We start from the raw sequence: 15,500 nt of genomic DNA, 5'->3' as shown, positions 1-15,500 counted from the left end.
CTTCTGGTGCATATAGAAGGATATCACTTTGTACATGTCCCAGATGACTCCCTATCTTTATGCACCTGAAGGCAGCTGAGCATCTGCTCTGCGCTTGATACAGCTTGTGCATTGAGTCGTGCCAAATAAAACACAGACTGATCACTTCTAATATCACTTTTGATATCAACCCCCTCCACTGAGCTTATTTGTTTTCATCATGTCAACAAAAATTAAAAGGAATTAAAACATACTGGGGAAAGGCAAGGCGAGGCAATTCAGCAACCCCCAGATTTTTCCTGCTTACTGCTGTCAGCTATGAAATCCTATTTTTTTCACCCCTTCATGATTTATTTGAATGTAAATTGTGATGCAATTACTACGTTCAGATCTGCACTATATAAATAGAACTGAATTGAATTGAAAAGTCAAACAATATTGTAGTCTGTTTATTTTACTTCTCAGGAAATCTTTTTATTGCAATAACGGACATTATTATCCAACACTGAGTTCAATCAAAACACAAGAAGCTGAATATTAAAGTCTATTGAAGTCACTTTATGTGGTGGTAATTCTGAATGAAAAACAGTCCTCTTAATTTGACATTTCAACATGTACACATGAGGACGTGACACGGTCCTTCAGCACCACTTCACTGGCCTGTTTGTCCATTGATCCGTCCAGACAGAAATTTTTCTTTCCGGAGACCGGCAGCCCATCCTGGATCGACTATAGGGCTTCGACCCATTCGGTCTGTACCCCTCCTGTGGTGACTGAACGGGGACATCTGAAACCACACCAACTAGTGCGTTTGGCGCTACATTAACAGTGAGAATACTGTCGGGCTCAGAATCAGTTCCTTACATCTCTTTAAGAATATCTTTGTAGTGATTTAAACAAGCACCCACAGCTGGGCAGTTCCTTGTTGTCAGAACAACCTTTCCATCGAGTATAAGACTCATCAGCATACGTTACTGTTTCCTTTGGCTCAGCTGGCTACAAATTACATCCTAAACAGCTGTTGTTTATGTCGTTCATAATCCAAATGCATAGTTTCAAAAAGAGTATCTACCAATTGGAAATACTGCACAACGGAAAACAAACACTAAAACACAACAGGCCTGAAATTTCAATCAACTCCGAAAGCACGAAAAATTTGTGTGATTGTTAAATAGAATGTGAGAGAGTGAGACCTAGATATAGTAAAGGAGTGGATTTGCTCTCGGCTAAGCAGGTTGTGAATGATGAGTCACTCGAAGTACGCCTTTTTGGATTCCTCATAGCGCTTCACTCAAAACTCACTGAAACTTCTTTCTGCTGCGAGGTCATAAACACACTACAACAAGCACACACGCACCAACACACACTTATTGATCAAACTTGAAGTTGCTGCCACGACTTTCATTCATCCACAGTCTCTCCTGACTCCTGTTATTGATTCTCTTTTACCGTGTGTTTAATTCACAGCCAGACTGAGCCAGCCACAAGCCAAACTTCCAACATCTCTCAATGTTTATCGACCACGTAGCACTACATTGGACCATTTGCTTTTTCTTTACCTGTTTGATTGCAGCAATCATAGCGTTTTATTATTATTCAGACTTTTGTGGCACAGTAGCAAGATAAACGGCATTTATCGCTGATAGGTATTTCTTCACAGGAGAGCTGAATTACTGTAGTCCTGCATATGTGTACGTATTTAGACACCAAACTCTGGCTCATGGCTTTTGTAAACATTTTGTTTTTAATGAACGCATTGACATTAGTGCTTTCAAAAATAATGCATTAATTTAATTAACTGATTTGAAACGTTTAACTCATTTCTATGTAATTAATGCAGTTTTGTTTACTTTCATTTTTTTTTCACTCCCTAGCAGCTGCATGTGCAGCATCTATGGGCACAGCACAGTGACAACAGAGCACAACAATACCAAATGAAATAATATTAAGGCAGAAAGTTTCACTTTAAAAAGTTACCTGAGGGCTGATTGAGAAAGTGAAAGCCATTAACTTTACTTTGTAAAGCCGATTTTAACGCCCACAGAAGTAATTCTGCAGCAAAACAGCAGGTTGCCATGTTGGCTGACAAGTCGCCACCAAACTGCTAAAGCTGGATGAAATACTGGCAGGTAAAATATTAATTTCTCCTCTTTCTCTGGCTCTCCTGTATACTGTGTGTGTGTGTGTGTGTGTGTGTGTGTGTGTGTGTGTGTGTGTGTGTGTGTGTGTGTGTGTGTGTGTGTGTGAAAGAGGCTAGAAGTCATCCCAAGATCACGTGCAGCTTATTTCTTTTTATCCTTTGTGACTGAGAAGTCTTGTGATTATGGTTGTCTTGTTCCGGTTCCTCTACATCTTTTTCCCCCTCTATGTCTCTCCCCCCACCCCCCCCCCCCCCCCCCCCCCCCCCCCCCCTTTTATGTGTCTTTTCTCGGAAAGGGAAATCACGGAGAACTACAAAGGCCGAGCCTGTAAGTAAAGAGAAACAAAACTATCCCTCTCTGAGCCGCATGTTGCCTTAGAGACCAGCGGAGAGCGAGAGATAAATCTGTGAAATCTTCTGATCATCTGTGTGTGTGCGTTTGACTTCATGCGAGTGAGAGGAATGGTGTCTGTGTGGGTGTACAGTGAAGGGGGCTGCCTTCTGACTCAGAGGACAAGCAGAGGAAAATTCTCACATTACTCCAGTCTGTGTCTGAGCTCTCCCCTCACCACTGCTTCCTTGTGTTTTCTTGCAGAAATTGCTACTTCGATGCAGAAAATCAGATCCAATTATTACAAATTAGAAAGCGACGGCACCTTCCTCCAGCATGCGGCCTAACCTCTAAACCAATATCTGACTGAGACTCCGTGGGACGATAGATTATGTCTTTGTCTCTTGAGGATGAAAAGAATCAGAGTGTTAAACGAAGCACAAATGTTATCTTTGGAGGAAGATAATTAGACAGTGAGTGTCTGTCTGAGGGAAAACAAATCAGTCGGAGGAAAACAGCTTAGCTTCTCCATTCCAAAGGCAACATTACATTTGTTTGTTTTTTCACTCGTGCCTCATTGGAGGAAGTTTCGGGTTCATTTAGATCATCAATAATGCCAATAAACTCTTGGTAGTGCTTTTGGTGACCTTCACTTTCCTTCAAAAAAGTGTATTTTTAGTCACGAGAGTCTGTATCGGTGTGCCGTGGAGGTAAAGAAGCTGCATTGAGTTCTGCCCAGCTGCAATCACATGGCAGGTCACAGCCCGGTCACTCATGGCAAGAAAAAAAAAAAACTGCAAACAAGAACTAATGTGGTGGAATTTGAAGTTATTCTTAGTGAAATCGGATTTCCCGGCATAATTAGAGGGACTGAACGGTAACAAACTTGGTGAGAAAAATGCTTTAAGAAATCAGAGGCAGCTAAAGCGTTCGCATTCTTCAGTAGAGGTACAGATATGTGTGTAAAACTGAGAAATGCACTGTTCAAATAAACCAAAAACTCCTGAACCAACAGCTAAAAGTTGCAGCTTCTATTTGCTGTCAGCCTTAATATTCACAGTGACGAGTGTTTCTGTAAAGCAGAAAGCATCACCGTCAGAGAACTGTCAATAAAGTCAAACCAGCCTGAGGTGTACACACTGATTTTACTGGACCAGGAAGCTTCTGCCTAAATGTAAATATCAGCTATTTTCTCTGATTTCTCGAGATGCCATACTGAGGCATTTCTCCTTGACCATTAAAAAAAAGTATATTTGGTGTATTCTTTTTATGGAATTTGAATATGAAACTTCAAACTAGCAGTAGTAGTAGTCCTTTCCCTATAAAACCTAGGCATTTAATTGGAGTTCTCTCACTCTTTAATACTTTTATCACAATGACATTGATTAAAATGAATGGAGAAGACACCCGTGCGGCGCTAATAAATTCAAAACAAGACAAATTGTAGTCAAGGACAAACAGAAAAATGGCAGCCAGCCAGTCAGTACATCTATGGTTTATTCATATAGACACGGGATACATCTTTGGCTCTATAATCTCTCTTAGTTGCTGTATACGATATGTACATAGCTGTATACACATTTGCATTTAACCTATAATTACACATAGTACAAGAATTTCACAGTGGAATAGAAATTAAATATAAAACCACTGAATGAATAATAAAAAAAAAAGGATATATTAGACATCATCCTTAAACACAGCTTTTTTTTTTCCCCCCAACACACATTCAATGTTTATCAGAGTTGAGGATGCAGGAGTGGAAATGAGCTGAATTCCTCCTCTGTGACAAATGGAAAGAAAAAATGTGCACCTTTGAGAGCACTTATAAATAACACGTATAGCAAGAATACATCTATTGAAGACATTAAATTAAATGGGTAGTGTTCGAAAAGGCACTTTAATTACATCCATATAATCTGATATACATTACATTACTGACGACGGTGTGTGTAGGCACCATTCAAACTGACAGCACAGGGAACAGCGCCATTAAAAAGTGATGATTATCAGGCTGTTATTGTGGACAAATGACTTGTGTGTTCATGTGGAGAGATGTGTGTCTGAGTTATGCTTGCGTGTAGTTCTTTGTCTTCATATTTAGATGCATTTGTTCATTTCTGACATTTGTGCACGCGTGTGTGGGTTTATGCATGCATTATAGAATTTGTGTGTGTGAAATATTGGGACTAGTGCATGCCTGTAAGGACCTGCAAATGTCTCTCCCTTTGCCTCCATCTCGTGTGGGCTTGTTGGTTTTTACAAGTGGACTTTTGCTTATTTTGCCATAGACAAAGATTCGTCAGTAACTCCAGTTACTACCAGTGACAAAAATCTACTGAAAGTACGTGCAAACAAATTTTTATATGCACACACACAGATCCATGAACAAATCTCAATACAGACACCTAAATATCAGTTCGCATTAATCCGCATTCACAAATTCACACACACACACAAGTAATTTCTCTCCCATTATTAGCCATATAAATTATGCTAAATAAATTCGAACCGGGTGTAAAGAAATAACGTGGCTGATGAGGACTGAGCAGGGCGTGATGGAGGTAGCTGATTGAAGCATGCATTTAAATTCCTCCATATTAGTCTAAACGGGCTGCTGTCAGCAGAAAAGGAAAAAAAAAAAAACAAGTACGAGAGTGAAAGCAGCGGCGGAAAGAGAGACGGACAGCACGGTTCCTGTATATATATAGTGATTACTTCCACAGACCTTTACTGTCGATACAGTCGACTGTGATTTGCTGCAACCTCTCTGAGCATGTGTTCATTAACTGCGTCTCCATGGCAACCGGAGTGGCAGTGTCAAGGCTCCAAGTCGCCCAGAGGGTGACCTTGCCTTTGACAAGCGCACCCAGCTGCATCCATCGCTCTTCCTCTCTTTCTGTTTCTGTTTCAGTCCATCGAATTGTCGGGCCAGCTGCCTCTCCGTCAGCCCCCACCTCGCCCCCCCTCAAACACCCCCTCCACCCACCTGAGCTACCCGACGGGAAAATACTTTTCCTTACAAAAAGAAAACAAACAAAAAGATTCTTCTCCATCAATCTGCCCAAAACATGAAGTGGCCTGCATGCGCGTAATGATAAGCAGAAGGAGAACTACTGGTGTCTGAAGCAGGAGGAGCATGTTCCTCCTTTGTCTTTCTCGAGCTGTGGGGTGATGGTGTCGGGCACCTCCGACTGGAGCATGTCATTCTCACTGGCAATGATGTGTTTCACCAAGCAGTTGGCTGCTTCATCGATGTTGATATTCTCCTGAAAACAGAGAGGGAGAAGGTAGGGAGCACGGGGAATACACAAAAAAAGATGTGGATTATTACACGAGATCAATCAACGAACGTACACACACACACACACACACACACACACACACACACACACACACACACACACACACACACACACACACACACACACACACACACACACACACACACACACACACACACACACACACACACACACACACACACACACACACACACACACACACACACACACACACACACACACACACACACACACACAGCATATTATTTTGAAAGATCCTGTGAGAGCAGGTGAGCGAAACAAATGGACCATAACTAAACGGAATAGATGGATGGAGCAGCAGGCAACAGCCATGACGTGAACATAAACCAAAAGGGGATATTTGCATACATTTAGTCACAGGGCTGCTGGTGCTCTGAGACGTTGACAAATGACACCCTCACCTTCCTCGAATCACAAACAAACAGCAGCAAATTAAAAGATAAAACGATGGCAAGATCAAATTACCTAACCTTTGTACACGATAGCACTGGATCATTTACGGAGAAGATAGTACACAGGTTTACACCCAGTTACGTAAACCTTGTTTTTTTTCTCCTTTACCTTCGGACATTGTCTGAATATTTGCTGCTGCCATGCCTTGTCTTGGAAGTCGGGAATAAAAATGTGGACCAACATGTGGCTTCTCATTTCTTATTTTTTTTTTTTTTTTTTTTTCTTTTCTTTTTTTTTTTTTTCTCTTGCCCTTGTCCTGTTCGGCAGCTTGGGCCAACAATATGATGTGATTGAGAGCCTTCGGAGTCAGAACAGTTTTTGGTCTTGCAACAGGGAGAGACCTGGAGTCTCCTCCTGTTGCCTTCTCCGTCAGAAGCTGGCATGGCTGCCGTACACAACCGGGGGGGAACGCACAAAGAGAGAGAGAAGAGAAGAGAGAGAAGAAAGTCGAGGGGGGAGGGGGGAGGGGGGTGGGGGGAAGGGGATAACATACAATGTCCTTGTTGTGCTACATATATTATTTGCAATAATCACACTCATCCAAATACTTTCCAACTGTTATTAGATTGAACCAGCCTGAGCAGCTCTATCTCATTTCTTATTTTTAATATCCTGGTCATCTGTAGCTGCAGTCTGGTGTGAGTTATTATCCTGTCACTCAGATTAATGTCCTGGTATGGTTTTAGCCTTTTCCATCAGTAGCAACCAAGAATGTAATAATGGTCAATAAAGAAACCTTTCAATAATGTAATAAGTTCGGCCATTTTGATTGTAATAAAGCCAATAATGTAATAACTTGCCAATAATGCAACAAAATGGTCAAACTTTTTTTACGACCATAATTAGAAAAGTGTGCTGAATAGGCTGTATACCCCTAAACATGACTGTGTGATCGAATACTGTTTATAATATTCTCAATGACAAAACTGTACATGACATTTTTTTTCCCCAGAGAAATACAGTGCTAGTTATGTATATAATATTATTGGCTGCAGTTGTTATATCACAACCAGCCAGTAATTAAACAATTTATTAAACTACTGGCAAATTTTCTATTACAACATTGGTTCAAAATGGTCAAAATCCTGACATTATTGGAAGGTGTTATGTCGTTACAGTATTTGTTGTTACATCCGTCTCTTCCGTTCAAGTCCTTTATCACCTGGTTTCATGTTCCACATCTGCTGAACGTCTTCCAGGTCACTTTCTACTAGTTCCTATTGTCTTGTTGTGTTTTCATGTGTTTCACCTGCGTGTTGATTGTTTCCAGCTGCGTCTCATGAAGCTCTAGTCGAGCGCCTGGTGTGTAGAAAATGATGGGTACGTACAAAACTGCATTATTTCTGACCAATCACACAAGTGTTAGACACCACAGGAGAAAAGCTGCAAAGACTCAGAGAGACGACGTCACAGCGTTGGAGGGAAAATACACGTCTATGTTCCTGCAGTATATAAATATAGTAGGGTGATCAAATGGCCTCTTGCCTGGACATTTCCTCTTACAGGGTCCTTTCTTGAGCGATCAGTTGGTTTTTTTTTTCCAACTTGCCACTTTTCATAGAATACTCCAGTTGATGTGGGATGAGTAAGCGTGAGCCTCCCCCATTTTATTTAGGTTTTCCACTTAATTACTTGGTGTCCTTTAAAGATTGCTTTCTGTTAATACATCCATCCTCACCTGCCTCTGTATGTGTCCAGGTTTCCTGACAATTAGTGTATCGGAAGTTTCCTGAGGACAAAACTTCTGCAAAAAAATGATCTGCCTTTTTGTATAACCATCCATCCATCTTCTATACCTGTTTTATATATAATTAGGATTGCGAGGGATTGTATACTAAAATAATTTGACAAAACAAAGCTAATGCATTAAAATATAGATCAAATTTCTTATTAGAACACTATTTTCCAGCTCTGCTTGCACACAGAATATTGTAATGTTGACAACTGGAAAAAAATTATACACAGTCGATAGATATATTTAACCTCACATGAGGCACAATTTTATGGTTTATTGGTATAAATGGTCCCAGTCATGATAATACCCGCGGTAATACCCTACCTTATATACCCAACCAGCTTTCACATCAATTCTTCTGTGTACTGTTGGCAGTGCCACACAGACTCTCTATGAGATGATGTTAATGTTTCTATTTTTATATATATATCTCTTTCTGACAGACATAGCTGCATTGTGTGTGTGTGTGTGTGTGGGGGGGGGGGGGGGGGGGGGGGGGATCTTTTTTCCAGTTTTATTCTCTTGCTGGAACATACTTTATAAAAAAAAAGCTGATGTTTCCATATTTTAATTTCTATTCATGCCTATCATCAGAGTTTCTATATTTCTTTTATATAATGTTTGTCTCAATTAGACAGAGGCAACAATGTTCATGCCATATAGATTTTACAGAAAACGAACCCACTATTGTTGTGAAGGCACTACTATTAATCTTCATAGGACAAAATTAGCCAACGCGTCTTCCTTCTTTTACCTCCTCCATTCATAAAAATAAAAACGCAAATGTCAAACATCCATTTTTTTTTTTTTGCAAAGTCCCATCCAAAGTATCTCCAGCAGTCTGGAAGTGAATCCGGCACTGACTAGAGGAGAAAAATGGCCGCGGGGTGATTCAGCGAGGTTCACATGAGGAGAGAACGAGGGACGATTATTAATGAGACGGACGTTCACACTGACACGCTCACTTTTCCTGCAGATTTACTGAATATTAATCGCATCCAAATGTGCTCGGGAGGATAGTAAAAAGGTGCAGCGGATCCCAGGCTGATTGTGTGTGCCACGCTCTATCTGATTTATTGTTGGAGCAACAACAGATTCTTTCTAGACGGCGAAAAAGAAAAAAAAACAACAGCAACAACAACAACAACGAAAACAGCCCCTCTATCTCGGCCAGCATAATTTTTCCCTGCATGTGTGTTCATGGAGAGCATGCTGTTCAGAGTTGTTCAAGGGAGACGTTTGCTCGAATTCTCCTCGCAGTTCATTCAAACACTGGGTTTACAATACATCAGCTTATATGGCACTGACTTTCTAAACACCTGAAAGGAAACTGTGTACGTTCCTGTTGAAAAAAAAACCAAAAAAAAAACCATCTTGACATTTCAGCCATCAAGATGCACGTTGAACACATGTTTGGACTGTTTCATCTACATGGATGAACCCGATGGCAGCATGTCGCTGCTGAAAGGGAAACAAAGCAAAGGACTGTGCAGTTGCGTATCGAGTCTGGTTCAGTGTCGGTTTTCAAAAGGTCTGACGACACATTCTCAGTGACATTGGTGATTCACCGGCTCATGGTTTCATCCTCCTCAATAATTTATTTGAGCCACCTTTGTTTTTCTGTCAATGTAGTACTGCTTTAGTTTTAGGAACCACTGCTTGAATCCAACTCTATGGCCTTTGTTCATCTGCATGGAAGGTAAAACTGTTTTTTTTTTTTTTTAAAGACGAAAACCATAAAAAGTGGCTGAATATGATGAAGCGTTTTGCTTTTTATCGCCTGTAGTTCTTATGTGTGTGTGTGTTTGGCTGTACTAAGAGTTCACTAAACACATTTCAAATGTTATCTCAATAAATGTGCAGTTAAAAGAATATTTTTGATCGAACAATGACTTTGCATCACTAGTTTCTTGTAGCTTTTAACAAACAAATAAGGGAAAGAAAAGACAAGTTCAATTGCATTTTTTTTTTTTTTTTTTTACTGTATGTCAAAGTGCCAATGGTGTGTGTGACTGTGTGTGTCTCAGTCTATTTTCCCCCTCACCATCCTGCTGTGAGATTCCGAGCTGCCATAATCAGAGCTTGTGCTGCGTGTCAGCGTGCAGCTCATCTCGCAGTCAGAAGCCACTCACCACAGTCTAACAATCCTGTCTGCATGAGTTAACTCTTGAATGATGTCGCACTCTCACCACAGTATCTGGTAAGAGTTTGATATTTAAATAGATTGCATGTTTGTCAATGTGTGTTTATGCGTGTAAAAGAAAAAAAAAACTCATGTCTGGACAAATAATAATTCAAATGAAACACTTAAACAGAAGGTTGTACTATAAATTCCAAATAAATCAGGGTGGATTTTTTTAATCGAAGTTATGAATGTTTGAATTATATCTGATTTTCAGGAAAGTAACTTAAGCCAAACAACTGATTCACGATTGTTACAGAAATCAGCGGGCTGATTCCCCTTCAGGACTTCCTGTTTGCCTGACGGAGCACCTGAAGCAGGTGGCGCTGACCTGGAATACAAGACAGGGGGATTTTGTGCTGTGAGGCTTTGGAAAAACAGCGTAACTCTGTGACTGCAGGTTCATTTATATTCAAATGCTGAACACAGTGAGACTGTTAAACACAGCAGGGTGTCTTCTCATCTAAAATGTACCTACAGGGTGGCAGCTCCGCAGGATATTAGGACTCTGGGTCTAATGGAGTCAAGGAGTCAGCTGTGTCTCAAGGGCAACTGAACAGACATGACATGCCTGTTGACACGGGCGCTTTTATGTCCTGGTTATTTGCTTTGAGTGAGTGTGCGCGTGTGTTTTACCTTAGCTGATGTCTCGTACCATCCCACGAAGCCATTTTCCTGGCAAAACTGCTCCATCTTTATTCCATTATTGGTCAGTACGTCCCGGCCCTGGTCACACTTGTTAGCCAGAAGCACAGTGGCTACATGTTTCCCATTGGCAAGTGTCAGTTTGGAATCCAAGTCCTCCTTCCATTTTGTGACCGCCTCGAAGGAGGCGGGCCGCGTGACGTCAAACACGATGAAGGCGCCCATGGCTTCGCGGTAGTACACTCGGGTCATGTTGCCGAACCGCTCCTGACCTGTGGGACACGCACACAGACAAAAGGCACACGAGCACAAACAGACATTGAAGATGGATTATAGTTTGATACAACGTGTAGGCAAACCTTTCACCTTTGCTTTTGTTCACTTAACGGTGACAAACTCATCCTGTGGTTTGCTTCCTTCTACCCAGCAATCAGCACTGAAATGCCTCACAGGAAGCTGAAGGTGAACCGGTGCCACACACAGACTTAAGCATGAGTCATGTGATTCACCCGTTTTCTCACACTGCCTCACATGGGCCGGTAAGCGTGCATTCACCGCATACTTTACCTCCTTCCCAGACATACCGCATTTACCTTCGCGTTTTCACCATTAAAGCAGCAAGACACGGATAAGATGCCGACGCGGATAAAGGCAGGATGAGGTGTGTGTGTAAGTACATGTTCCTGTGAGACTGTAAAAAATTCCTGAGGGTGGAATTAATTTGATAAGCTCTAATGGAATGTTGTCTGCACACAGATTTTCCCATCTGTAATATGTGCAAGAACACCATCACATCATCTTCAGCGGTACAGCTTTGGAGAGTACAATCAGCTTTGCTTTCACACCGCAGACAGACAAATAAGTGTTTTTTGCTAATTGATGCAGCGGCCTTAAAAATTGTCTGAGCGCCGCCACCAGAAAAAACAATGCATGGATCTAAAGTTTATGTCGCCCGTGGGAGAGTTTCTCACCTGCATCGCAGCACAGCTGAGAGGATAAGGGCCGTAAAAAGGGAAAAGCAAAGGGGTTGATGTGTTTTGAAGTCCCACGTTTAAAATCACCTCACTCAAACGTAGAGGTTTCTGTTTTAAATCCTATTATGGCACAAATATTTTTCTTCACTCTAAAGACCAAATAAGCTGCCAGGGCCAAGCCAAATGTGAGTATTACTAATTATGAGTTTTGTATTAAAAATAAATAAATAAATAAACCTGTTCTGTCTGGGATCTGTGGGTCGACTTTGATCCGATTTGAAAACAGTAAATACCTTTTGATTCCAGAGTCATTCAGATGTGACCAACACACACACTCAAGGAGTTAAAGAGCCCGTTTAAAACATGAAAACGAGAAAAGATATACATGAGATCATCAAAACCTGTAAGTTTAAGAAATCATATAATAACACCTCAAAAACTCAACACACTGGATAAAACTCCAAAAGGTTCAATGTAAAAACTTGAAAATAAGAACCTTAACTCTCATTTATGAGCCACCACAGTAGTAGTAGTAGTGCCACCTTGTAATCTGATTATCCATCCATCCATCCGTCTTCTATACTGCTTATATCCAATTCAGGGTAGCGGGGTAATCCGATTAGCCATCCTAATTTATACGAAAATAATTAAAACTACAATCTAAAAGTAATTTGAACAACTGTAGGACTTGGCACATAATGTCATTTCCATTTGAAGATATTTCTGTATGCTTTTCATCAATAAAAAAAGCTCAACCCCCCCCCCAATATGTCACAGAAACTATGTAGAATTCCTAATATTAATTTTAACAGTAGAAAATAAAAAAGTAATGTGGCCCCTCTTTCCAAAAAGCAATGATTACCTAATGTAATCAACAAAAAATTAAAGAAAATGACAAACCCTAACTGAACAAATAAAAACTTTAATCTACTCTGGATCTCCCCCTGTGATGGAGTTGGCCTGTGAAACTACTCCTCCAGTCAACCCTTCTCAGACCAGAATAGAAAAACTGTTTATTTTGGGAAATGCACAGAAAACACCAAGTGATTTATTGTGTCGGTGGCCTGAGAAATGCTCCCAAGGAAACCCACCATCATGGCGAATGTAGAATTTTTCAGAAATCATACCAAAAAGCTGAGAAAACAGAATGTTTTATCCACATATACCTAAAAACTCATAATATGAACAATATATAGAGCCCATATGATGTGCTAAAGAGACATAATGGGCAGCGCTCGTCCTAAATTATGCAGAATAAACAATTTAGGCGTCCCCCACCTCTTTCAAAGAGCAGACAGAGTACAGTGAGGGACCTGTAGCTGTTTTCTCTGAGGGAGACACTCGTCTCATAATAAAAGCTTTCTGTATACAAAGAGCTTGGGCCTCAAATCTCACTCACATGGGCTTGAGACACATGACTGCTTGTGCTCAGTGGAGAGGGCCAACAGGAGGGGAGAGCAGCAGGTCAGAGGATTCTTCTAAACCTCAGCCGACACTCATGTGACACGAGGCTGCTGCAGCCATGAGGTCTGTCATCCCACCTGTCAGCATCCCACTCAAGAGCCTGCATTATTATTCCAGACACCCGTGCTTACCACAATCAAAGTAAATACCAGCAGGAAAACACTGAATTTCTCAACATCATGGCTGCGTACCAATCAGTAACACCCAGCACACGTCACATACCTGCTACAGTCATGTCACACATGCTTCGATCAGAAACACAAATATTAAGCCGACTGTGAAGAATGAAGGAAGGAACAGAGAATCCACAGACTCCAAAGCAGTGGAGACAAAACATGTTGTCTTCATACAGCAGGTTGGAGCAGTAGGCCTCTGTATTGGCAACCAGAACATTCCTACGCCAATTCTAATGTCAAAAGCTGAAACCTGTGCTCTCCTCGGTGACATAATTCACTTGAGGGACTCAACCGACTAAGTGATTGCAACACAGCAGCATTCCGTTTAATCATGTGGCATCATGACTCTTCTTCTTTAAGGTCATGAGACCTCCAAGCTCATTTTGTGTCTAAGTGATGCATGAATTTAACCCCAACTTTAAAACATGTGACGGGGGAATTGCATAGCCAAGTGATTCCAGCTGGTCAGCTGGTGCACATGACTACCATAAAAATATGTGACATTATCCATTTGTAAAAATGTCTGTATTGTATCCTACAGTCACTCTGGACAATTTCTGTCTCTAGTTTTATATAGAACTTATGTTACACACTTCTCTGAAAGGAATGGATGAGGCCTCAGGCTCTGGTTGGAACAGTCCTTTCCAAAAGGAAAAGGCAACAGTTTCCATTAGAGGAGCCAGCTGCTGATAGTTATTTCATTAATTAGCCTTTTTGGAAAGCCTTGTCTTTAACTAACAATAGCAGGCTCCAAGAAATCGAAACACGTTTTATATATAGATATATGTATATAAACAGCCACTTCACCACGTGACAAAACATGATTGATGATAACTGTGTGTTTTTTTCTTAGGTTTGGCATCAAGGTAATACATTTAGAAAGTAATTTCACTGCATAATAAAGCCCGGCAAAGATATTTCAACTGATATTATCTGTCCATTTAAGGTAAGTCATTAACGAATACTTACCTGCTCACGATCCTGTTCAAACCTGAACTGCTGGTTCAATCAGGGTGATTTACAGAGACAGCTTGACAACTTTCTTTTAACACTTTCTGTGTCTCCCTTCCTCTGTTTCCCCTTTTCTCAATGCGAGTCGTGCGTAAAAGTTGCTGCGTACCTGCGATGTCCCACAGCTGGAGGCGCACCGTCTCCTGGTCCCAGTTGAGGACTTTGAGCGCGAAGTCCACCCCGATGGTGGCTCGGTAGTTGGGGCTGAAGTTGTGGTGGACATACCGCTTGATGATGCTGGTCTTGCCAACTCCGAGGTCCCCTATGACGAGGATCTTATAGAGATGCTCCTTGTGGTGGTTGTTCTGCATGGCGACCGAGGAGGGCGAGAGCTGAGCATGAATCCACCGGACTGGGGAGGACCAGGGGGATGGAAAGGGGGGGGGGGACGCACAGGACGGCAGAGGGGAAGGGTGAGTTGAGGAGGAGAGCAGGGACGGAGGAGGGGAGGGAACATCCGCCCCGGCCCACACAGGGAAGGGAAGTGGAGCAGAGACGCGTGAACCTTGTGACTCACGCAGGGGTGCTGGTAGGGCGAACTGGGATGGAATTAAATCCTTCAAATTGGGGAAGGATTTAAAAAAAAAAAAAGAAAAAAAAAAAGAAGAAAAAAAAAGTTGGGGTTAGTAAGAAAAACCGCCATTTCTCACTTTTAAATCTGAACTAAACTACTTATTAATAAGACATATTTTCACGTCATAGTAGTGCCTGTCATATGAGGACCCCCCTCCCCTTGGCTTTTTTTTAACATTTTAAATAATGTTTTTTTTACATTTATATTAGTATTTTCTGTTGTGTGGGTATATGTTTATTCTTATTCTTATTATCAAATGTTTAATTCAGTACTTTCTATTGTTTCTTATTACTTTTGCTTTTAATATATTTGCTGTTCTTTGTTTCACCTCAAGACATTCCTTTGGCCCTAAAAAGTACAACAAAAAATGTCCAAAGGAGGTAGAATGTTTCCCTCTCAATTTTCTTTTAACCACTAAGCATCTCAAAGGTACAGTTTTATTTAACTCATGGGTGTGAAATGGTGACGCTTATCGCTCTGCCTTGCCTCCCAGTAGAAATAGTCTTCAAA

General features: G+C 41.2%; 1 protein-coding gene across 1 annotated transcript; it reads right to left on the bottom strand.

Moving 5' to 3' along the window:
* Positions 1-3,921: 3,921 nt before the first annotated feature.
* rab38a (RAB38a, member RAS oncogene family) lies at positions 3,922-14,935 on the bottom strand. The gene is made up of 3 exons (XM_080459570.1): positions 14,526-14,935; positions 10,783-11,063; positions 3,922-5,719 (listed from the first exon to the last, which is right to left on the bottom strand). Exons 1-3 carry the CDS (start codon positions 14,725-14,727, stop codon positions 5,564-5,566), a joined length of 639 nt encoding a protein of 212 aa, XP_080315696.1. The 5' UTR covers positions 14,728-14,935; the 3' UTR covers positions 3,922-5,563.
* Between the last annotated feature and the right edge of the window lie 565 nt (positions 14,936-15,500).

Source organism: Lipophrys pholis (assembly GCF_963383615.2).
Source record: "Lipophrys pholis genome assembly, chromosome: 3".
In the NCBI taxonomy this organism is placed as follows: domain Eukaryota; kingdom Metazoa; phylum Chordata; class Actinopteri; order Blenniiformes; family Blenniidae; genus Lipophrys; species Lipophrys pholis.
This window is presented reverse-complemented; position numbering and strand designations above follow the sequence as displayed.

What these genes read in the sequence shown, in the direction of transcription:
- rab38a (XM_080459570.1), bottom strand. Translation starts at nt 14,727, where the DNA reads ATGCAGAACAACCACCACAAGGAGCATCTCTATAAGATCCTCGTCATA. An exon ending in CCAGCTGTGGGACATCGCAG is followed by an intron (nt 11,064 to 14,525) that starts GTACGCAGCAAC and finishes CGTGTCCCACAG; the next exon opens with GTCAGGAGCGGTTCGGCAAC. An exon ending in GGTACGAGACATCAGCTAAG is followed by an intron (nt 5,720 to 10,782) that starts GTAAAACACACG and finishes CTCTGTTTTCAG; the next exon opens with GAGAATATCAACATCGATGA.